Source organism: Mesocricetus auratus, unplaced genomic scaffold (assembly GCF_017639785.1).
Source record: "Mesocricetus auratus isolate SY011 unplaced genomic scaffold, BCM_Maur_2.0 Super-Scaffold_15014, whole genome shotgun sequence".
NCBI classification, from domain to species: domain Eukaryota; kingdom Metazoa; phylum Chordata; class Mammalia; order Rodentia; family Cricetidae; genus Mesocricetus; species Mesocricetus auratus.
This window is the reverse complement of record NW_024429186.1, coordinates 27,119,647-27,144,855: the sequence shown is the minus strand read 5'-3', so window position 1 is coordinate 27,144,855 and position 25,209 is coordinate 27,119,647. Positions and strand designations below refer to the sequence as shown.

The following is a 25,209-nucleotide window of genomic DNA, read 5'->3' as shown; positions in this document are numbered from 1 at the left end:
TGGATTGTTCCGCATCTTAAACCAATAGCTGCAATCTTGCTTGCCTGTTAGCAGCCAAATATATCCAACATTGTTCTCATTTACTGTATTTGTGTAAACTTAAGTCTCTTGAGTAGTTTAAAGTCATAGAAAATAAAAAAGACGCTTCCCTGATGCTAAGTCGACTTCTTTATTGTACTAAAAAAAACCTGCAAAATTTCCTATATTAGAATCCCAGTATTTTAACAACACTAACTACCTAGTGTCTGTCAATCAATCATTCTCAGAAAATGATAGAATAATGACAAAGACAAATAAAAGAAAATCATTTTGCTACAAGTGTAGTTGACTTTATTTTTGAGACAGGTCTCACTCTATAGTCTAGGCTGGCCTGGAACCTGGGGATAATCCTTCACCTTGATCTCCTGAGTACTGAGATTATGATCATGTGCCACCATGCCAAGGTTTGATATAGCCCAGTCTTGACAGGAATTAGGAAGTGCCACAGAAATGTTCATTCAATTTAAACATAGTGAGTGTGTAAGATCCCACACTCAGAAATCCTCTGCAGGCTTTATTCTCATTCTAGAAACTCAGTCAGAGATGGGGAAGGGTGAGAACCTGGAAGTAACAATTAGAGTTTCTTTGTGCAATGTCCAATTCACATATACAAATTCGTGGGAATCATTTCATGGGTCAAAGGAAATTTGTTCCAACCAAAAAGGTGTTAGTATTGGAGAGGTCTTGGGCTGGTCAGTGATGGTATATTACTTTAATCCCAGCACTCGGGAAGCAGAGGCAGGTGGATCTCTGTGGGTTCTAGGCCAGCCTAGTCTACAAAGCTAGTTCCAGGACAGCCAGGGATGTTACACAGAGAAACCCTGTCTTGAAATAAACAAACACATAGATGGATGATAGATAGATAGATAGATAGATAGATAGATAGATAGATAGATAATAGGTAGATAGATGATAGATTGATGGATGGACAGATATGATAGATAGATAGATTGTAGTTAGATAGATAAATAGATAGATATCTTAAGTGATCCTTTCCAAGTTGATTGCTCACAGCAATCATTACTTAAAATACTGCTTTTCACAACTGCCAATTGTTATCAGAAGGTGGAAGGCAAAACAGATTAACATGGCTGCCTTCCCAAGTTTTAGGCCATTTTAAGGGTATCACATGACATGCACTAGCAGTAAGTTATTAAGGAGCACAATGCTAAAATGATCACTTAACTCCAGCAATGGAAGTGTAAATGTCCCTAGGTTTAAGGGAACAGTTGGCTCTGGGGACTTGTAGACTTTGCTGGACAAGCTCAAAACCATGAAGCACTACCACGAGCTGAGAAGATCTCCCTGGTTTTGGAAGAAAGCACAAGCTGCTATTTACATCATCCCCTGTGCCTCTGGAACCCACCTCTGAAATCAGCTGCCAGGGATGTGGCATGAAGTTTCCTAACCCCACTTTGCCTCTTGTGAGAGCATTTTATAAAGTCTGAAAAGGATATCCAGTGACAGTATTTTAGTAAACTTAGAGCTTTTAAAGACTATGCTTCGTCTCACACTTTGCAAATCTGTCTAAACAGTGCTTTTCTTTTAGGAGGCTTTCTTATTGACTAGACTCAAAACTGCTGAGTTCTGGGGACTTGTGCTTCTCATTCTTGTAAATAAACAAAGCCCAGCATGTTTTTATATTTCTTTTATTGTCGAAGGAAAACAGCCTAGTCAATCAACATCTATAGAGTAGATGACAGAAGACTTCTTTTGGGGGATTCTAATGTCACGTTTTATCCTGTCATAAATTGGAATTAAAATTAAGTTGCAAGTTTCAGGTAAAATAGGGTGATAAAATTTAATGACCACTAAAATGTCAGGTGGAATCCACTTTACTGAGCTTGCTTCCCCGCTCTCTGGAGGCCTCTTGCTGTAGTAAATTGAAGTGTGCAGATCTAATGAGCTGAGACCTGGCTTCACCCTGAGACATGCTGCTAATGTTCATCTCTGCTGAGACTTCATACTGAATGCAAGACCTCGTATGATTCCACCTCATGAGAAAACAGTAGTTTTAATGACCTATTAATTGTGTTGCCTTTAAAGTGGCAAAGGGTGACCCGGCCCTCCACCCCCACAACCATCCATGTTTATTGTAGCTGATGCCATTGCTTAGGACACCTCATTCCCACCCTTGTGTCTCCGAACAAACAGACACAGTCATTTGCCTGAGTTGGACAGGATGAGTTCTGGAAAGACTATAAGTGTATGATATGATACTTTCTGGTTTCTAAGTTGATAGAAGCTCCACTGTAACTCTCAAGACAAATCCTAGGAACATACAGGATACCACATGGCTTTCCAGATTAATAAAACCTTAAGCAGTTAATCCAAATTTGTCATTTTTTAAAACTGAGAATTCTAAACATATCTTTCTCATCTCCCGAGAAAATGAGTATTTTGGGGGCATGAATTGCTCCAATTCATCTGTGTGAGAGGACAGAGTCTACTTCCAATTATATCCTTTTGAAAATAATTTGAAGGCCTCTTAGCAGTTGCCCCAACCCCTTCATCTGTGGACTGAGAGAAGGCAACAGCTTTAGGTATTCTACAGTCTGGTGGACATAATTGACAGCAGAACCCTGGAAAAAACCAAAGCAGTTTGTCACAAGTCCAGTTTCTCCCATGGTTGTTTAGTAGTGGGACAGGCAATCTCCTGGGTCCACTGAGATATTAATAAACTACGCTTCTGCTAGGGCATTTTTTTGTGTGTTAGTCACATTTATGGTGTTTTTTTCTGGTCTAGTTATTCCAACAATGTCCCAGCCAAGTCTATATTGGCATTCTCTATTATAAAACCCTCTAGATCAGTAGTTCTCAACCTGTGGGTCACAAATCTCTTAGGATCAAATAACCCTTTCATGGAGGATCACCTAAGATCATCAGAAAACACAGACATTTATATTATAATTCATAACAGTACCAAAATTTCAGTTATGAAGTAGTAATAAAATAATTTTATTGTTGGGGGTCACCACAGCATAAACTGTATTAAAGGGTCACAGCATTAGGAAGGTTGAGTACCACTGTTCTAGATTAGTATTTGTCAGGTTTGTATAAAAAATTAAAACCTAGAAATTCATTCCTTATTCTATTTTTCTCTTTTGACTTTGGGATGCCACAGATGCTCCCAGGTACCTACCATAAAGTAATGGATGTAGGAAACATTATCTTCTCTTTCCTATTCATTGTAAATGATTTGCCTAGTTATCACGGAGCTCACAAAACCAAAAGCTAATTCCTACCCCTCTAACTCTAAAATAGTTGGAAAAGTGATCACATCATTGGATACTTCAAACAGAAGATTCAAAGTTTTTAAAAGCCAATTAAGAAAGAAATTAAATATCATTATGGGTTATCCTAAAAGTAGAATGTCATTAATATTACTTGATATCCTTCAGGACATAGCTCTGAAAAAGACCTTCTAATGATTTACTTAATAAATAAACAAACAAAACTCCATTTTAAACAAAGGATTGGCTTTTATTTCCAGTGACACTTTCAATGGTATTAAATAGTGTGTCCACAAATACTTGCGGCAATATTTGGATTGTAGATGTTTCTACTAAAGGCTTCCACTCTCTTCAAGAAGGTGGAATTGACCCTCATATTCAGACCCAATCAACCCTCTCCTTGTTTTTGCTTCTTCATTGATTTCACAGATAGCCAAATACCTTACTTCCTTCAGCATGTTCTGCCCTAATACGAATTTAAATGACATGGCTATTCATGGACAACACGGGATAGGAAAGGAAAGGGAACTGGAGGAATAGAAGATGAGGGAAGAGGGAGAAAGAAGAATAAGGGAAGAAAGGGGGGGCGTGTGAGGATTAAACTTGGGCAAGATCTTCATCGGGGTTCCTAGATGCTATACTCCTAGATGAAGGCACCATGTTTGTCATGTATCAGGTACAAGAACACTGTGAGCATGTGTAGAATTCAAAGTCAGTGAGGATTTGCCAGGCAACAAAGCTTTCATGGTTCTCACAAAAGCCTGGAGTGCAGAAGTTAGAACTGCCCATGCTCCTGATTCATAAGACATGTAATGCCACCCCAAACCTCACGTTCATCTAAACTTCAACCCATTTCAAATAAAATGGCAAGAAAGATGACTGTAAATGAACAAAAAAGGGAGAGCCTAAGAGTTGCTGGGCTCTCTGCTTGTGGCGCTCAGATAACACTCTGAGCTGTTACTTGTGTGAGTGTGTGTTTCCACAAGTGTGTGCAGGTCACATGTGTGTTCATGTATGTAGAGGTCAGAGGACAACATCAACTGCATTTCCTCAGAAGCCGTCCACCTTTTACTTTTAATTTATTAATTACATACTGATATAGAATCTCTCACTTGTCCTGAATTCACCAAGAAAGCTAGCTGGCTGGAACCTCCGCCTCTGCCCCCTGGTCCTGGGGCACAGTGCCAATGCAGCGGCTCTCACATGCGCTCTATGACATGTTTCTGAAGAACCTGTGACCTCTTCTTAATCAAGTGTACTTTTGCATTCTGGGGCTTGCATAACAACATGAAGGAAAAGCTAGAAGTCTGTGAAAAATGAGTCATATGGGTTGGTAATAGAGGAAACGAAAACAAAAGCAGCCATCACCAGTGTATACATTTATTTCAGAAAGTGAATGGAAAATGGATTACCTCTGCGTCAACTGAAATGTTTCTACCAGTATCAAGACTGAAGTTGAGATGTTTCCTTCTATGTATCTCAAACCCACATGTAAGTAGGACTGTGATACTGCACCACGGACTGTACTTGGCTATAGGAAGAGTAACACACAATGTAACTGCAGATGAATGTCACAAGGAGAGGGGCCAGGCAGTATGAAGCTCCAGTGAAGGATTTTGGTTACAAACTGCATTGCAACCATCTAGCCGTTGAACATTTATCTCAATCATCTGCAGTTCTTTGAAAGACCGATAGTTTTCTCTTCCTGCCATTTTACCCTTTTAGCCGCCTCTTCCTATACTTGCCATAGTATGCGCTTTGTACAGTTAGAGGCGAGGGACAGGTCGAGCGGGGTAGGAAAGGACAGGGAGTTGGGGGAAAGAAGGGAGAGAAAAAGCAAGAGGCAGACAGAAAGACAGAAGAGTAAGGGAAGAACCCGAGTGTCTTTGTTAAAGTTTTCAAATTGGAAATGACAGAGTGAGTGTAGTTTTTCCTTGGGCGGGCCTTGAGGAGGTGAGTGGGTGCTGTTCATCTGCTCAGTCTATAGAAACTTACCAAGAACTTGCTGTGGCTCAGTAGTGGACACTTAGAAAATGAAATGCATGAGAGTTATAGCATAGACATGGCAGGATTAAGAGGGTAGTCAATTTCACTTCTGAAGCCAAACACAGAACTAAAAACATTCACTCTTCCCGGTGTTCCCTTAGGGCAGGCAGGACTTCTCCTGTCTCCCTCTTCTCTCCTGTCTTCTACCTGTCTCTGTGTCTCTTTGCCTCTTTTCTCTTTCCTTCTCTCTCTCCACTTTCTAATAAAACCCCTCACTTAAAAAAAGAACTAAAAAGATTCACAGTTATAACAAATATTTATTCTATTCTCTTTATCTATTACCCCCTTGATATGGAAGAAATACAGATACAGTAAACTGCATGATGCTGTGTTCTTTTGAAGGTTTTTACTTTAAGTCTTTGACAACTTAATAGGCTTTTGTCTTTATCTGGGATGTAAATATTGGTACAGCCTGTGATCCAGCCTAGGCTTTCATTTTTTTTCTGATTCTCCATATTTCTGTGACTGTTAGGTCACCCAAATGCTGTGGACAGCATTGTCAGTGACATCCAGTTCTTCATGCCCACTTCAAGTCCTTCTGAGTTGTAGACTTGGGATCACCACACAAACCCCCACCCCTGGGCACTTCAACATCTCAATAACTAAAATAATCGGTTTCTGACACTTGTTACTGACATAGCCATCCATGAAGTGACCTCATCATGCAAGCCAAGAGTTTTGCTTAATGCATTTTTAATTCCTAAAGACTAATCTACTTTCTAATTTTTCTATTTCTTCCCTCCCTCCCTTCTTTCTTTCCTTTCTCCCCTATCTCCCTTCCTCCCCCCCTTTCCCTCCATCCCCTCTCCCCTCTTTCTCCTACACCTCCTCATACAGGTTTCTGTCACCTAAAGCAAGGTTCCACCATCCTTTGGCAAGAGTCTCACAACTCCTAACTAGAGTGACCTCTTTGCATTCAATCTTAACCTCCTCCCAGGTATGTTTAACTTTATAATCAGATACATTCAAGACACAGATTCCATCATACTGTTTTTATGTTCTAAATGCTTGGAAGGTTTTACATACATTAAATATATATAAATGTGCAAGGTCGTTGGACCTGTGTTTACTCTACACCCACCTGCCTCTCCTCTTTCACACATGACTTTCCATCACAATGGACAACATGCACTTCCATAAACCTGAGAGTGTGCTCTTCTGCCACAGCTTCACAATGCCTAAGCTTTGCCCAGATTCCCAAATGTGCCTGGATAAGTCTTACTGCTCATTTAAACACTGGTTTTAGGAAGCCCACTCAGATCATCATCTCATACCAGCTCAACCTATCTGCTTTCAATTAATTCCCAGTCATTTTCATCAGCCCTACCTATAATAAGGGCTAGTGTTCCAATTACATGTTGAAACACATTTCCTCTAAGAGCATTTTTCAATATCTCATTGTAAGCACCCATATAATGGTTTTCCATGAATTCTGATAGTAAAGTCAATAATATATCCATAATAAAGGCACACGGTTTATCTGACTACCTAGCACTCAGAAGTACCATGTACGATAATATTATCATTCATTCAATATTTGTTCAATGAGTCTTTATAGAAACTGATTAAATTTAAGGACAAAGAAAGCACACCAGCCCTTAGAAAAATAATGTTAAATGCAGACCAACTGTTACATGTAAGTATATGATTATACATATGTATAAGATGATAGTAAGTTACTATTCTGGGGCTGGTCTACTCTAAATTAAACACTTTGGGAAGATAGTTCTATGAAGTTGGATCACAGATAAGAGGATGGGCACAACCAAGTTAATTGAGTTGCCCAAAGTTTACCCAAGCTCTTGATTTACACTCCTTACTGTACTTTTGGAAATCATTTCTTACCACAGAATTACTGGATTAAGACCTCAACTTATGTCCTTAAGTGGCCCTTTCTTGTTTAGCACCTATGGACTTTATACTGGAGTACAGAAACTTAGGGGCACATAACTATCTTCCATGGTTTTGCCTCTATTCATTTTAACAGTTAAGACTTCTCCATGATGTGCCTGTGAATTCTTGCCATTCAGAGGTGTTATCTCCCTTTATCTAAATGGATAGCTGCAGATTTTAGCCACCAGGAAAAGTGGGGTCATTGTTTTACTCTCCTGTTGTAGAACATCATGTTGTACGATGTATATCTGTAAATGATAATGGAGATGTGGCTGGTTTATTCTTTTGCACTGGTGAACATTTTGGGGAAAAAAAAGCACCAATAACTAATAAACATTTGAGGAGCAGCATAGGATACTGCATTTAATGAGGTAACTGATTCCAACGTTTATATTACAAGAGATATAAATGATCTGTGCTACCATTTTAAAAGGCTAGATACCTCCAATACATATGCTTACACATGCTATTCTGGGAACAGTGGTAAGTGTAACACAAATAAATGAGTAGGGTATGTATCCTTGATAGTCTTCCTGGCCTCATACTTGTTTGCTTTTTACATCTTAATTTAGTGGGAAAATGTAAAAAAAAAAAAAAGACACCTTAATCTATATAAAACTATGCTCAACTGACATGTGTCACCCTTACTACATGTCCAGAACTATACCACCTGAGCATTTTTAGTTCAATTATACAGTATTCTCTTAGTGAATACATCATCAAACAAAGAAAATCCAACTAAAACCCATTTCCTTTGCTTGCTCTGGTTAACCTGACCCATTCTTCATTTACCAGAAGCAAACATATTCACCCCTAAAGCACTCACGCTAGCTCATTAATTTATCCTCCAGTCTTGCTTTACTGCTCAAGGCCCACAAAGATCTCTAAATGCCCCAAGTATTTACAGTGCTTAATCTCCAACATGACACTGCTTCTGTCATGTGAGTAGGAGTGATTATGTCTGCTCTAATGAAGACAGACAGGTGGGTTACCCATTTGAAAGTTAGCCCTATGAGAGAGCAGGGAGGGAGTTCTTTTAGATGCGGATGGAGCAGCAGTTGCTTAGACCATGGAATTCTCAATTAGAATTATAACAAAACCTTTCAACCATAATTTTCCAGTCTGAGAAATGTGGGTGCACCCATGGTAAGATGAGAGTCTACTCAAGATAAATCCTGCCTTCCATGGATGTGTTAGCACTCCTAGTTAACCACTGGTAGATGGTATTCATTAAGTGAAAGTTAGTTTGACTTTGACTTGAAAATGTACATTCTATAAATTCATTGACATTGGCCAGCTTTTTGGAAGCATATTGTCTTCATCTCTGAATGCCAAGGTTCCCATTATAATGCACCAAGGCACACAAGTAGCCTATGGGTTGAGCTGGCTACCTCTTTAGAATAGTAAGTGCACTCAAAGGCAACTGAGCGGAGCAAACTCAGACTTCAACTTTAATGTTCCCAAGTAGTTCTTGTCATCACATGTGCCGAAGCAGTTTGAATTTGGTAATAAGAACAGATGGCAGATCAGAAAAACAAATCTTTGTATCACAGTGATACGTGCCCTCTCTGAGAATTAGCCTTACCTGTAGAGTCTCCATTTCTTCGTCTTTTCTTTGAGTCTCTTCCAGCAGACCTACAATAAGACAATAAACAGCCATGAAAAAGCAATGTAAAAATGGATTACTTCTTAAAGCAAATGCTTGTTAAGGTATGAGAAACACTGTGAAAGCAATGGCAAACTGTGTGAGTACTCTTAATGCTATCAACCCAAAGCCAGATGCGAAGTCCTGGGAGTCCTTGGCTTTATAGGGCCTGGGAGAATCATACCAACTCAATTAGAAACCAAACCAACATGCCATTATCAGAAGTATTTGATTCAATGGTTATAGAACTGACAAGTAACACAAACTTCCCTTTTTAAAAAATATTAGGAACAGCCGGGCGTTGGTGGCGCACACCTTTAATCCCAGCACTCGGGAGGCAGAGGCAGGCGGATCTCTGTGAGTTCGAGACCAGCCTGGACTACCAAGCGAGTTCCAGGACAGCCTCCAAAGCCACAGAGAAACCCTGTCTCGAAAAAACCAAAAAAAAAAAATTAGGAACAAGCCATTTTCTCTTAAGTCCTCAGCCAAGTCCTACCTGCAAAGCCAATTTTTTTAACCAAGTTAAAACAGCCTGAAATAATGAGTGCTGTTAATGAAGAAGAACTCCACATCAACTGTAAAGTCATATTGTTATTATCATTTTACACTGAGAGATTTGGGCATGTTACAGGTATATCTGACCAGGAGCTTGGTACAGTCTTCAAGGACTGAATGGCAGAAGAGAAAACATTCAATGGAAGAGAGTGATGCACCTCATTGCACGAATATAGCTACAGTTTCCCTGGCACATCAATTTGTTCACTTGCTATAAAGGAAAATATATTTGGCAAGCAGAACTTTCTGCCTCCAGCTATACCACTGCATGCTACAATCTTAGTAGATTTCACAAACCTAAAGAAAGCTGGGCTGAGTCAGAACTTATATAGAATTGGCAAGAATCACCTTTAGCAGTGCACAGTAGAAATACCAACGTACATATCAGAGAGGCAGACACAAATGTTTTAGAAGGCACTAAACTGGATAGAGCAGGAAGAAGTAATACAAGGGAATAACGCAACGCTGGTGCAGGTCATACCTGGCAGGTGGTGCCCTGGAACCAGAGGAGAACAGGCAGGTGATAATGGATGGCAAGGACCCTTTGAGACTGTGCACTAGGATGGCTCCCGCAGGTAATCCTCATAAGATTCAGGGTTGCACTGGAGAGTCACAAGCTGTTTATAGTCCATAGTCTTTAATGGAACTGACTTTAACTCCAAAAACCTCCCCTGATTAAAAGTGAATCAACGATGAGGCAGCCCAGTGCTGTTTGGGGAGATTTTGAAGTAGATTTTCATTGACATCTTGGTTTCTTAGCAACAAGATAAGCAGACAAAGTTGGGGTATACCAGATTGGCCAGTGTCCTCAGCTATCGTGCCCCCTACTTTGCTGTTGCATTGGGATCTACTTCCTGCATCTAGACGAGCTTTTTGACCTGATTCCACATGAAAACATCTGTCACAGGTTTTCGCACATTTTACTTTTCATGTGGACCTGTCATCACCATGCGAACCAGCCCCAGACAACCTGCTAATGACAAGAGACGTATGGCTCAGGACACTTCCTATGCCTACCATCACGAAGGCTACTCCAGCAGGCAGCCAGTAAATGCCCAGAAGCAGAGCTGTTTGGCTGATGTGAAGGTGACTTCAGATGACCCAGACTGATGTCCACCTGACGGCACACAAACTGACTAGCTGAGCCAGTCCAACTCAGAGAATCATGGATTTAAGGATGGGATTAGGAACCTGTTTTGCTGAAGCCAAACTGCTGATGACGGCAGAGAAGCAATGGCACTCTGCTGGCAAAGCTTCCCACAATAAAGTGGATTTATGATAGAGCAGAAAGTGTTGCTTTAGGGTATATTTGGGAGAGAGTTTTCATTATCATTTCAGGTTTCTTAGTAGCAAGGCACAGAAACAAACTAGTAAGGAGTCCAAGCCAAAGAGGAGAAGGAACACAATACTGTCCCCACTGAGTGTGGCTAATGCCCCTTGCCATAATGAGTAATTTCATTGTTTGTTCTCACAATAAATACATGAAGCCATGGTTGTTCTCACAATGAACATAGGAAACCATAACTAACTTAGTAATAAAGCCAAACCTAGAGTCTGGTGTACACATACACACACACACACACACACACACACACACACACACACACACACACGCAGACACGCAGACACGCAAACACACATTATAGCATACTATTTTAACTAGGCAAACATGTGCTACATTTGTTTACACTTAGGAATATTACTTTAGCTATTATTAAAATGTAAAGATGTGTTACTTTTGTTAGTGCTGCATACATTTAATTACATACAGATGTGTTGCATCTGTTTCACCGTACCTACCTAAAGTACCTGATTGGTCTAATAAAGAGCTGAACAGCCAATAGCTAGGCAGAAGAGGGACAGGAGACAGGAAAAGCATGGAAAGTAAGATATATGGGAGTAATAAAGGCAGAAAGTCCTGAGGCAAATGATAAAGAGAAACAGGTTATTCTAAGTTAAAGAGAGATAGCCACAAATAAGCCTAAACTAGGCTGAGCATTCAAAACTAATGTTTCCATGTCACTATTTGGGAGCTGGTTGGTGGCCAGAAAGAAAAAGCTGGCCGTATGTATGCATGTATGTATGTATGTATGTATGTACGTACGTACTTGTACATATGTACAAACGTATGTATTCTTGGCTGTTCTTAACTCTCTCTATAGACTAGACTAGCCTCAAACTCATAGAGATCCTCCTGCCTCTGCCTCCAGAGTGCTGGAACTAAAGGTGTGCACACTCACTGCTTAGCTTTGTCCTATAATTTTTTAAAGTGCACATATTTGCATTCTTCTGACATGCTTTAGGAATCTTCTGATATCAACGTTGGAGACTTCCCCATCTTTCTAACAACGGCTTCTCTACCTTTGAAAGTTAGCTTAAAACCCCCGAATTGCATTGTTCAGGTACCTTTGATGGGAATGAAGAATGGGGTTATCAACCTGTACTGGAAGAACCTAGCTCCTGACCATGGCTGAGAAACAATACTCTAATGCCACCAGAAGGAAGCTAGAACAGAGTTAGACTGCCAAACAGGTGCAGAGACACAATGCTATGCCCACTAGTGTGTCTAGGGCCCTCATCATAACAAGAAATCTCATTTGTTCTCATAACGCTGGAACAAGTGACTGGGATGAGAAGCTGGAGGGCTGCTTTGCACCCTTGCTCAGTACTGGCATGCTTGCATTCTCCTTTATTGTCTAATTATAATCAACTGCCATGGCCGCTGCTGTGACTGGACAGTGTCTAACAACATCACTTAATGAAAAGAATTCAGTGAAAAGGGCAGCGGCCTGAGTGCTTTCCTTTGATTGGCAACACTTTTGAAATTAGAGGATGCTAACTCATTCTGATACATAGTGTTTGGAGGAGAAATCTTTCCTTGAAAAAAGCAGGAAAGCACAGATGGGAACAGAAGATTCTAGTGTTGTTTGGCTCTGCTTTGTGCCAACAGTCTTGGTAAGATGTTTTGAACCACCTCCTTTGCAGTCCTTACCACCAATCACTTGGCTATTTAAGGACATTTGACACTATCTTATTTACCTTTTTTCTGACTTCATTAAACAGCATGACCAACACACCTAACTAGTAACTTGATTCCATAAAAGAGGGAGCCATTATAAGTTGGAGGAGAGATCTGGCACTAGTAAGATCTTCACAGATCCACAGGAATGACACCAACTGGCAGTAAGCCTACCTTAAATGTCCTCCCATGATAAGGAGATTGATGACTACCTTATATGCTATCCTAGAACTCTCACCTAGTGGCTGATGGAGGCAGAGGCAGACACCCACAGCTGTGAACCTTATTGAACTCCTGGAACCCAGTTGCAAAGAGGAGTGATGGGCAAAGGAATCAAGATCAGGCTGGCGAAACCCACAAAGGCAGCGGACCTAAACAAGGGGGAACACATGGACCCCAGACTGATGACTGAGAGGCCAGCATGGGACTGATCCAGACATCCCTCCCACCAAACCTGAGTGACAGAGAGGAAGTCTTGGCAATCTGTGGGACCTCAGAGAGTACAGCAGTATTTATTCTTGGCATACAGATGGACTCTGGGAACCTATACCACGTGGAGGGATGCTCTCTCAGCCTGGACACATGGGGGAGGACCTAGCCCCTGCCTGGGATGATGTGATGGACTCTGAAAATCTCTCATGGAAGCCCTTGTTCTTCCTGGGGAGCAGTGAGGGGATGGAGTGGGGGTGAGGGTTGGGAGGGCTTGGGGGTGGGAGAGGAGGGGAGGGAGAGGGAACTGAAAATGACATGTGTAAAAAGTTAAATAAAAAATGTAAAAAAAAGAAAAAATGCTGAAGATGAAGCTTAGAAATAATGATCTTTTTCCTTTAACCTTTTAGTATAAAACATGTTATTGCCATCCTAACTCAGGGAAGCTGCTACGAGACAGGAATGTACTTGAGGTACAGAAGCACTTATGACTACTCGTTGGGCAGAAGAGCATTGCAGTTTAGAAGGAAGCTTCTAGCTGTGAGCTGCTATACCTAGCTAGTCATGGAGAGGCTCAACTCCATGCTCCTATGTGTCCTGTCCTATGCTAAGAACAGTGGATTGTATACATTCTCCAAAGTTCAATATTCAAAATCTAGTCTGTGTATCTTTCTTTGTGAACAGTAGTCATGGTATAATAAAATCAATAAAATCAAATAGTAGATGGCATCCCACAAGGGACCAAATGATAGATTTCACCTCCTATACATGTACGCTTGATAATTGAGACATTCTCTGCGCACACGAGACAATGGTCAATTCATCTTCTTTCTTCCTTGGCTATCCAGATATTGTAATTATTGGCAGTGCTCTATGAGTTTGAGTCCAGCCTGGACTGCAGAGTGAGTTCCAGGACAGCAAGAGATACACAAGAAACCCTATCTCAGCCGGGAGGTGGTAGTGCACGCCTTTAATCCCAGCACTCTGGAGGCAGAGGCAGGCGGATCTCTGTGAGTTCGAGGCCAGGCTGGACCGACAGCCTGGTCTACAGAGTGAGTTCCAGGACAGCCTCCAAAGCTACAGAGAAACTCTGTCTCGAAAAACCAAAAAAAAAAAAAAAAAAAAAAAAAAGAAAGCAAATGCTCAAACAGTTGAGAAACACGCCATTGGAAATATCCAGAACACAGCAACAGTTGAGAAACACGCCATTGGAAATATCCAGAACACAGCAAACAGAATATCTTACAAAACAAAGCAATAGGAAAAAGGAGGGGGGGGGATTGTTGTTCAAGGATCACTAGTAATTTTCCAGCTCAATATGATGGAGGTCAGCAAATATTTTTCCTATTTCATTATACTAGTGAAGATATTAAGGAAAATATGAACTGATATGTTTGCTTTAAATAAACACTGTTAACTCTCTGGGTTCCATATCCATGTATTAACCCAACCATAGCTTTAAAATATTCTTTTAGAACTATGTGTGCAATGAACAGTTACAGATCTTCCCTGCTGTTGTCAATGTACCTTAGAAAGACAATGTAACACCTATTTCTGTGTCACTTACATTGTGTTGGTCATTGTAAGTAACCTAGGGAAGATTCAGGGTACATGATATGGGTAGGTAATATTACCTTGCTACTTAATCTGGTGGATTTGCTGCCACCAGATTTTAGTATCTACGGAAATGAAACCCTAATAGGAACTAAGAGACAAATACATACATGAAGTAGTCAGTGGCAGGTATGTAAGGAAAATTACATATTATTATTATTTTTTTAATTTACCTTAAGTGTCCCCTGTAAAAATCAATAAAATGTGTAAAAATATCAGTTATAATGTTAAACAAACAAACCAAAACAGACATTCAGCACCCTGTCTTCAGAACCCTCTAGGATAGCAAGCTACGTTATTAAAACTCTGTCATATCAGCCAGGTGTTGGTGCCGCACGCCTTTAATCCCAGCACCTGGGAGGCAGAAGCAGGCGGATCTCTGTGAGTTCGAGACCAGCCTAGTCTACAGAGCAAGTTCCAGGACAACCTCCAAACCAATAAAGAGAAACCCTGTCTTGAAAAACCTAAAAACAAAAACAAAAGCTAAAATAAAACGAAACAAACAAACAAAAAAAAAACCAAAAACTCTGTCATATCTACTGCCACCAATTGGCCACCAATTGAATATGCCACAATGAACTAAAGGTCTCCTCATCAGAGTGCAGCACAGAAAACAAAGGTTAAAAAGAAGAGCAACATCCAGAACATCTGTCTATCCCTTGTGGTTTGTGAGACACTGAAACAACATACTAGTCCACAGATGGGGTAAACAGGCCCAGTCCATGATGGTTCAATAAATAAGTGGTTTATGGGTCACTGTCTGTCTTGGTTATGTGGTAAGAAAAACAAACACAGGTTGTCATGTTTTCATCTGAAACTAACCCATTTTTTGGGAAAACATCCCCAAACCTTGAACAGTACAGAAAAAAAAAACCCACACATGAGAGCTTACCCCATTACACCTTGCTCCTTCCTAGTTCTGGGACTAAGGAAAACCAAGTTACAGAATGAAAGTTCCGGTGTAGCTAACAATTAAGCTTTTGCTATTTCTATAAAGAGGAAAAGATAAAGGGGGGGGGTTCACTAAAAAATAAATCACTGTCTTAAAGTGGTCAGAGGACTATCTTGCTTTAAAAGACATATGATTAACAAACTAGGGAAGCGAAATGAGTGATTGACTGTAAATACTACTTCACAGTTAATTTTCTCATGACCAAAGGATGGCATATAGTCATGCCTACTCATACAGATACTACCTCAGAACTGTTCACAAACGGCAAAGATTGAAACTCCTCAGGTTAGAAGGCAATTTTTCCTGGACTGTGTTCTATGTTCAAGGAAAAATACATTTTGGGGTCTATACAACTTCTGTTTATTTAATGTCTTTGATCATCTCTTATTTACAGACCTTGTTTTTTGAGTCCGCTACAAGGGAGATGCATGAAGTCTTCTAGGGTATATTCTAGAAATAAAAGGAGAACATGACTGTTCCTAAGGGATTGGGGTTCCTAAGGGAGAACACAGACAGAGGCATCAGGAAAGGTCCCAAGTGAACATGAGCAGCTGACTGAACTGGGCCATGTGTGGAGACAGGGTGGGGAGAGGCAGGAGCCAAGAGGCAAGGAGTGAGGCCGAAGACCAAGAGAGAAGAACAGCCAAAAATGGCTGGGTTATACAGGGAAGAGGAGCTGGGGAGTTTAGGGTAGGGGTGGGGTAGCCAGCCAGATGTCTCTGTGACAGGTACTGGCAATGCTTAGAGAGGCTGCCAGACAGTGTCGGCTTTGGTATGTCAATAGTTACCTCAGTTAGTCATTTGTGCAGGGTTTGAGACCTAACACAGAGTCCACTCTAGAGCCAAACCAAGTTTCAGACTTTAGAAGAAAATTCTCAGATTTCTACAACTGCTTTGGCCTAGTTGTAAACAGACCCTGTAAAGGGAATGCTAGAATGAGGTAAAGCATACTTGTTACAAAGTACAACTCAACATCAAATACCAACAGGGTCTCCTTTGGGAATTCTCACAGCATGTATCTATGTGTTTATGCTGACTTTGAAAATAGGGGAAGGCTTGACATGTGTCAAAGCTTGAATACAGCTACAAGACACTAGAAAAGACAAAAAAAAAAAAAAAACAGATTCCCAGATTCTCCTCTTGACCCTAATCAATGCCAACTCTACCTTCCAGATCGGTCATATAATAAACCGGAGTTGTTTTCATCCACTGAGTTAGTGGCATGTAACACAGCATAATAGGAAACACATACAATTTAAAAGTTTTAATGAGTGATATATTCTACTACGAACACATTAAAGGTCATGCATGACCAACAATCCTGGGAGCAGGCACTCAGCATGTAATCTCCATGGTACAAGGGACATCAAGGAGATGAACAGAATGCAATGAAAGGCTTGCAAAGAAACCTGTAGCAAAGCAGCAACAGTAAAAATGTGGCCCTTCAAGGTAAACTGTTAATGTACATCTGTCATAATTGGTGACTCCAAAGAAGAGTCCTAATTTTAGGACCTCCAAAAGTTCTTAATAATGTTTTTACAAATTATCCCTAGTGCTATGCCTACGCTGGAGTATAATTATATAGACAAAGGTATACAACTTAGACATTCCTATAAAAGGCAAATGATGGCATGACCATGAAGATATGGGGTGGTGTAAAATATGCCAAGGAAAGAAAGTGCTTCTCAGCACTGTGCTCAAATGCCTGCCTCACAATCTACCTGGCATTCACATGTATTTTTTTGTAAATAAGTAAGATATTCATAGGAATCTGAGTCATAACTGTCAGATGTTGTATGCTATTATCTAAAACAATGGAGACCCATTTATATTCATTCAACATTTTGCCTGCATTAATTTTTCTGGATTTATATCACAAATTCATGTAGTTTAAGTGCTTTATAATTCCCCCTCATATGCAAAAATGAAATCAGGCTTCAGAAATGTAAATGCCATGTAGTGAACAATGAAAGAAGACATGTGATTAACAGCTAACAGGACAAAGAATGACTACACTTCTGTGTGATGCCAATTCAGGAATAAGGCAAAGACAAGAACCCAAAACAGAATTGGGAACTGACCATCAGATAGAAATCATGTGCTCATCTGCTGGAAAATTCTCAAATTTTGATAAAACACATAAACTTCAGATTGAAGAAACGTAGTAATCAAAGTTCCTGGAAACCAAAGATAAAACATCTTGAAAGCCACAAGAAGAAAACATTTAACTCTAGGGGGAAAAAAAACCCCACAGATTGTTCCTATTAGAAATCACTGAGTTCATAAAAGAAGCATCATATCTTTTAATGTAAAAGGAAAATGGCTAGCAACCTAGAATCTTCTACTTAGGTAATGATTTTAGGAAGGAAGGTGAAGTTAAGGCTTGTTTCCAAAGAAAGATTAAATTAGTATGTATCCAGGAGCCTAAAGGAAGCTCTTCAAAGGAAAGGAAATATATTGAGAAGGAATCTGAGTTCATCTCAAAGAAAGACAGAAGCAACAATTTGAGTTCCAGAGCCTAAGGAAATAGCTCTGTGCTGGTAAAGTGCTTGCTGAGTGAGCATGGGGGGGGGGGGGCCTAAGAAGTAGACCATTCACAATCTACATTAAAAAGCCAGGCAAGGTGGCACACACTTGTTACTCTAGTGCTGGGGAAGCAGAGGCAGGCGGATTCCCCGGGCCTCAAAGGTAGGAGACTCTAGCCTGCTCAGTGAGTTACAGGCCAACTGAGAAACCCTGTCTCCAAAAAATAAGATTGATAATAATTAGCAAAACAATCAGCGACAACCTCTGGCATGCACAAGAAAGCATACGCACCCCTGAACCCGTCATATAGTACACACATACACACAATCAGTAAAGGAAATCCCTCATATGGTACACACATACACACAATCAGTAAAGGAAAATCCTCAAAAATGATAGAAACAGAATACACTATGCCAAATTTAATTCAGTGAACTTCTTAAGGAAGTTGGATACCAGTAATAATTATGACAAGTCTCTGGACATAGCTGGGGTAGGTTATTTAGTTAGGTTAACCTCTAGCATGCTTGGGAGGGATTTTCTTGAAAAGGTTAAGTCATAGGTGAAGATCCACCCTTAAATTGAGTGGCATCATTCCCTTGGCTTGGAAATTACTCTCTTCTCTGTGGAGATGTAGTAAGAAAAGGAGTTGCAGGTCCAGCATTCCTGGCCAAGACCACATTGAAATACATAGACTAGTAGTTATGGGTTAATAAATTAAGACAGAGTTAGCCAATAAGAAGCCATGGTCACCGGTCAACAGTTTCATAATTAAAATAGTGTCCATGTGCTTCTTTCAGGCTGAGAAAGATGACAGGGCCTGCTGGACCAGAAACATTCACAAACAAAGTGGCGCTGAACGTGGAACCCAAACCCACGACCCTGAGATTAATAGTCTCATGCTCTACCAACTGAGCTAGCTGGGCCAGAAAACTGACCCAACCTGGTCAGAAACATCATGCAAGTTTCTGCATCATTAACACACAGCCTCTGGAGAAGTTTCAGATCTAATCCATAACAGTGCTAAATCCACTCAAGCATTTTCTGTGTTCTTGGATTATCTTGCTTCTACTTCAATCATGCCACTATTCCAGCATATTTTATTCTCATGTGTTCCATACATTTCAATAGACTAAAATTCTTTAGTATCATATTTAGAAGCTTTGATTCTGAATATTATTCAATTAAGACTTGTTTGGTCAATGATATATTTGTGTTGGAGGGGATTAAACCCAATATTAAGGAAGTATTCTACCCTGAGTTATGTCAGTAACCCATGGAATTGTAAATAAATAATAAAAGCAAACTATACAAAAAGTGTTCACAGAGTTAAAGAGAAAATAGAAACATCAACTCCGACTTTGTTTTATTTTGTTCTCTACATCTTTACCCTGATATATGAGGTCAGTAGACTGCTATCATAGATCCCAAGATAGAATACTAGATGAAAACAAAGAAAACAGAAATCACACAAAATGCCAGTTAACAAGAACCACTCTGTTATTAAAGCTATGTTATACCTTTATCAGTACCCTTTATTGCTTTCTCTGTAATTTCTGTTTTAGTTGTCCCAAAATGTGTACCCCATTATTTCAACAGTAGTTATCTTTGGCAAAAATTAGAAGGATCGGGCCAGATCTGAAATAGGAGTGACCTAACAAACAGGTCACTAAGAACAGAACACATGGTTATCTAGGTCTGTGGTGAGTCACTTTGCACCAAGCCCACTCACGGAAGGTCACTCAGCATGCACCAAAGTCTCAGAATCCAAGTGAGGAGAGTTGGGCTGCTATTGGTTACCTCAGCAGACTTGTCAAAATGGAAACTCAATGTTTCTTGTCCACAATGTTATAATTATAAATGAAGTCATGGGATTTTATTATTAACAATTTTACAGTGCATGACGTACTTGCCTCTAGCTCGGGAATGTTAGGCAATGAACTTTAGTATCTAAATGTCACCTTCTTAGTTGAGTTTCACAGTGGGTATGAAGAATAATTATTTGGGATGAATATGGATGTCAATCATCTCCAAAAATTTCTATAAAACATATTAACAGATTCTCTACTTCATCTCAGTAATTACTATCATTGTTAGGCCCCCACGTAGATAATGAGCACAGGGACAAATCATTCCCACTCACCTCTAATATCTGTTTTCTCTTACACCTAGGGTAAACACATTTTACATAATCACAAATCGTCCCTTTTCTTCCTCACAATTACAATGATTCCTCTATAACTTATCCAGGTCCTTCAAATTCCAATAAACAAATTAAATCACTGTTTCATTTGGAAGCTGAATACCGCACAAAATAGATTTTTTCCCCCACAAATGGATTATATAACACAAAAATTTTCATTTGTTAGATCAGTTTCTTTTACATCAGTGTCAAGGCAATAAAAGAGTCTGGAGGTCTTCAAAGGACAGTTTTCCACAAACCAGACATCAGAGGGAACTTCTAAAGGGCAGTCAAGCATACCAAAATCGGTTTCAGAAGAGGAAGGGTTGGGGTTTTGGTGGTTGCTGCTCCTTACTATTAATGAGAATTTAAAATGTGAGTCTCGTTTCAATAGAAGGGACCCGAACAAACACCAAGCTAAAGAATAAAAGTAAACAAGACAGTTGCCAATGCAAGATTACAGGCGTGAAAGCAAGTAAGAGCTTTCGTCCGTGCTATGTTCAGATGGCAAATGGTTTGCCTGGATAATCTCACAGGTCGTTGCTTTCTTTAATTAGTAGCTTTCATAAACATAAAAAAGGCTCAAGTAATTTTTAATACTGATTACAACTGCCTAGTCCATTAACAAATTGTCACATTAACAGTGCCATGTTGTACCACCTATCTTTAAAGGTTACTTGTTTCATTTTCATAGATTTTAATTAACTTTTCCTTCCCTGCTGGGGTGGATTATTAAATGGCAACTGAGACATTATGCCTTTTTTAGCTTCTATCTCTACACAATTTTGAGTGAAAAGGAGAGCAACAAAATGTAAGTAAGTAAAAAATAAATAAACATAGATTCCCCAAATTAGAGACTAGGGATGAGCCTTAGGTACAGAGAAGCCAGTCTCTGTAGACTTCATGAGTACACTGACGGCATCAATTTCATGTTGCCACAAAGCTTCTAGAAGTCTCTTTCAATCCCCCACTTCTACCAGCAGCATCTCTTATTTGCATTAGCTGGGAACAGTACAGATAATCATAACTGACACGCCAGAGAGGGCTCAGGCTTATAAAACTGGGAACAGAAAGGAAAAATGCTCATTGTTCAAGTTCCCTAAAGTAGAAAAATGTTATCTGCTTGGAAAACAAAATGTACTGTTCTTCCAGGCTAATCCCTAAGGTTTAAGTAGGCCTATGAGACCACAAAGGTTCTACGATCAAACAGTGACCTTTTGGCCAGCACTTTTCTGCGTAAATATGTAGAGGCAAGAAGAGCCTGGTGCCGAATTGTTATTAATGTTTGAGTAATATGTACAACCTCTACGCAAAAACATCTTGTCAGGAAGAACTTCCATGACCTAAAATGATCAAATATATCCACAGCACCCTCTACTCCCATCATGACTCCTACATCCTTTCCTTGCTTGGTATGCAGACATGTATGTATGCACATAAACACATAATTTATATGTAACACAATTATCAACGATGTCAAAAGCTGTATCTAAGAAACAATACATGCAGTTTGTTTTCAAATAAATACACACTTAGTGGAATAGACTGGATGCATAAGAAATATGAGAAAGAACAGGACAAACAGCAACACACAATGAGAGGCAAAGGGGAGTGAGACAGTGAGAAACACAGCAAGAGCAGAGAGAGCAGAAATGACATGTGATTGTTATTATTAACTTAAATTGATTTCCCTTCCCTCCTCTCTCTCTGCCCACTCCCCTGCCCCCTTCTCTCCCACCCCTATCCATCTATTCCTCTTCAGTCTCCATTCAGAAAGGGGCAGGCCTCCCATGGGTGTCAACAAAGCATGGCAGGACCAAGCTCCTCCCCCAGCATTAAGGCTAGACAAGGAAACCCAGCACGGGGAATTGTGGCTCCTAAGAGAAGGATCCCCCTTTGTCAAGTTCTAAAAGACCAACTCAGTATATAAGGGAAGAATTGAAACTGCCCACCTGCACCAAGTTAGGCTGTATAATTCATGTATGTCACAGGAAATATAAAGCCACAGTAAATATGAGGATCCAAAAACTGTTAGTCTTTGATTGTCAACTTAAGTGGATCTGGAATCAACTAAAACAAAAGATCCTGGGCAATCATGTGAGGGGCTTTCATGATAAGATCATCTAAAACAAGAAGACTCTCCCTAAATAGGAGCAGCACCTTCTGATGGCAGCACAGATAAAAGGACAAAGGACAATAAGGAGGAGGCTTTGCTTTTGTTTGCCAGCTTTCACTCTCACTGGCAAGTGCATCTGTCTTGTAGCCATGACATTCCTTCACTGATATTAGATCCAGCTTCTCCAGGATTCCAGTGTACACTAATGACCAGCTGCTCTCCAGGAATCACCCATGCCTCCAGTGCTAGGTTAGGACTTCGAAGACAGTCATCCTCATGGGCTGACTATTTACGAGATTATCACCCTCTCCAGTGTGACACAGCCTGTGTTGGACCAGCACACACAGGAAGAGGGGAGTGCTGGGTGTTTCCTGCCCAGGTTTCCGTTTGTACATCCTGAACTCACAACTCCCAGCCCTGATCCACCACTGAATCCCGCAAAGAGACCCAGAGGCAGACCCAGTCATCCAGCAACTCCTGCCATCCCAGTCTTGGACCAGCAAATACAGAGTCTTGGACCACACAGGAAGAGGAGAGGGAGAAAACCCATCTGTATGCACTGGAATAAGCAAAGGGTAGATGACAGTATAAGAACACATTAAACAACAGAGAGACTAATGTGACACTACCAGAGTCTATGGATTCTACACCAGCAAGACCTGAACATCCCAATGCAGATGAAGCAGAAGAGAACCACCATAAAAACAACTTTATGAAGATGATATAGACTCTCAAAGAGGAAATGAAAAAAAATCCCTTAAAGAAATGGAAGAAAAAAAAAGACTGGAGGAAATGACAAATCAAAAATTGAAGATATCAAAACAATATCAATTAAAGAAATCAAGGAAAGCCAAGAAAAAACAATAAAACAGATGAAGGAAAAATTCAAACAGTTTAAGACCTAAAAACTGAAATAGAGACAATAAAGAAAACACATACTGAGAGAATGCTGGAAATAGTAAAGCTGGGTAAATGATGAGGAACTACAGAAGGACGCATAACCAAAATAATACAAGAGATGGAAGAAAGAATCTCAGGCTCTGTGGATAAACTAGATGAAATAGATATCAACCAAAGAAAATCTTAACTTCAACAAATCCTTAACACAAGATATTCAGGAAATATGGGACACCATGAAAAGACCAAACCTAAGAATAATAGGTGTAGAAGATGGTGAAGAAGCCCAGCTCAAAGATGCAGAAAACATATTCAACAAAATCATAGAAGAAAACTTTCCCAACCTAAAGAAGGACTTGCCTATGAAAGTACAAGAAGCTAACACAACACCAAATAGACTAGACTAAAAAAAAAGTCCCTTCACCACATAATAATCAAAACACCAAACATACGGAATAAAGAAAGAATATTCAGGACAGCAAAGGAAAAAGCCCAAGTAACATATAAAGGCAAGCCTATCAGAATTAAACCTGACTTCTCCATGGAAACTCTGAAAGCCAAATGGTCCCATATTTCCTGGATATTTTGAGTTGGAGTGAAGATTTTCTTTGGTTGATGAATCTATTTCATCTAGTTTATCCACAGCACCTGAGATGTTCTACAAACATTAAGAGGCCAGAGATGCCAGCCCAGAATATACTACTAAGCAAAGCTATCAATCACTATTGATGGAGAAAACAAGATATTCCATGACAAAACTAGATTTAAACAATACATATCCACAAATACAGCCCTACAGAAAGTATTCAAAGAAAAACTCCAACTCAAGGAAGTTAACTACACTCCCAAAAACATAGGCAATAGATGATACCACAATAATAAAAGCCAAAAAAAAACCAAATTTGGAAATCCACACACAATACCACCACCAAAAACAAATAAAAAAGAACCAAGAATCAACAATCAATGGTCATTAATATCCTTCAATGTCAATGACTTTAACTCACCTATAAAAAGACACAGTCTAACAGAATGGATACAAAGACACAATCCATTCTTCTGCTGCATACAAGGATCACATCTCAACTTCAAAGACAGACATTACCTCAGAGTTAAGGGTTGAGGAAAGATTTTCCAATCAAATGAACCCAAGAAACAAGCTAGTGTAGCAATCCTAATATCTTACAAATTAGACTTTAAACTAAAATCAATCAAAAGAGATGGAGGACACTTCATATTCACAGGAGAAATATATCTAGATGAAATCTTAATTCCGAACATCTATGCTCCAAATACAAAGGCATCCACATTCACAAAAGAAACATTACTAAAACTCAAATCACAAATAAAACCTCACACACTTAATAGTGGGAGACTTCAACACCCCACTTTTACCACTAGACAGGACCAACACACAGAAACTTTTTTTTTTTTTTTTTTGGTTTTTCGAGACAGGGTTTCTCTGTGGCTTTGGAGGCTATCCTGGAACTCGCTTGGTAGTCCAGGCTGGTCTCGAACTTACAGAGATCCGCCTGCCTCTGCCTCCCGAGTGCTGGGATTAAAGGCGTGCGCCACCAACGCCCGGCTCAACACACAGAAACTTAACAAAGGAACTAATAAAGGTTATGAACAAGTTGGAGTTAACAGACATCTATAGAACATTCCATCCAAACACAAAAGAATACACCTTCTCCTCAGCACCACATAGAACCTTCTCAAAAATCGATCACACACTTGATTACATAGCAAATCACAACAGGTTAAAAAAAATTGGACTAACCCCCTGTATCTTTTTCGATCACCATGGTTTAAAGTTAGAATTCAACAACAACGCAAATCGCAGAAAACCTACAAACTCATGGAAATTGAACAATGTGCAATTGTACCATTCCTGGGTCAAGGAAGAAATAAAAAAAGAAATTAAAGATTTCCTAGAATTAAATGAGTATAGAGACACAACATACCCAAATTTATGGGACACGTTGAAAGCAGTGCTAAGAGGAAAGTTCATTTTGAAACTGGAGAATAGTCACACTAGAGAATTAACAGCACAACTGAAAGCT

The 25,209-nt window shown here is 39.8% G+C and overlaps 1 protein-coding gene across 9 annotated transcripts in view; it reads right to left on the bottom strand.

Annotated features, from left to right (window-relative positions):
* The window catches only part of Cep128 (centrosomal protein 128), a 345,498-nt gene that overhangs the window by 65,427 nt on the left and 254,862 nt on the right, over positions 1-25,209 (bottom strand). For all 9 annotated transcript variants that reach the window (XM_040742677.1, XM_040742676.1, XM_040742670.1 and 6 more), the window contains one exon: positions 8,797-8,846. In XM_040742677.1, coding sequence (XP_040598611.1) covers positions 8,797-8,846 — 50 coding nt within the window. The remainder of the gene's footprint in view (positions 1-8,796; positions 8,847-25,209) is intronic.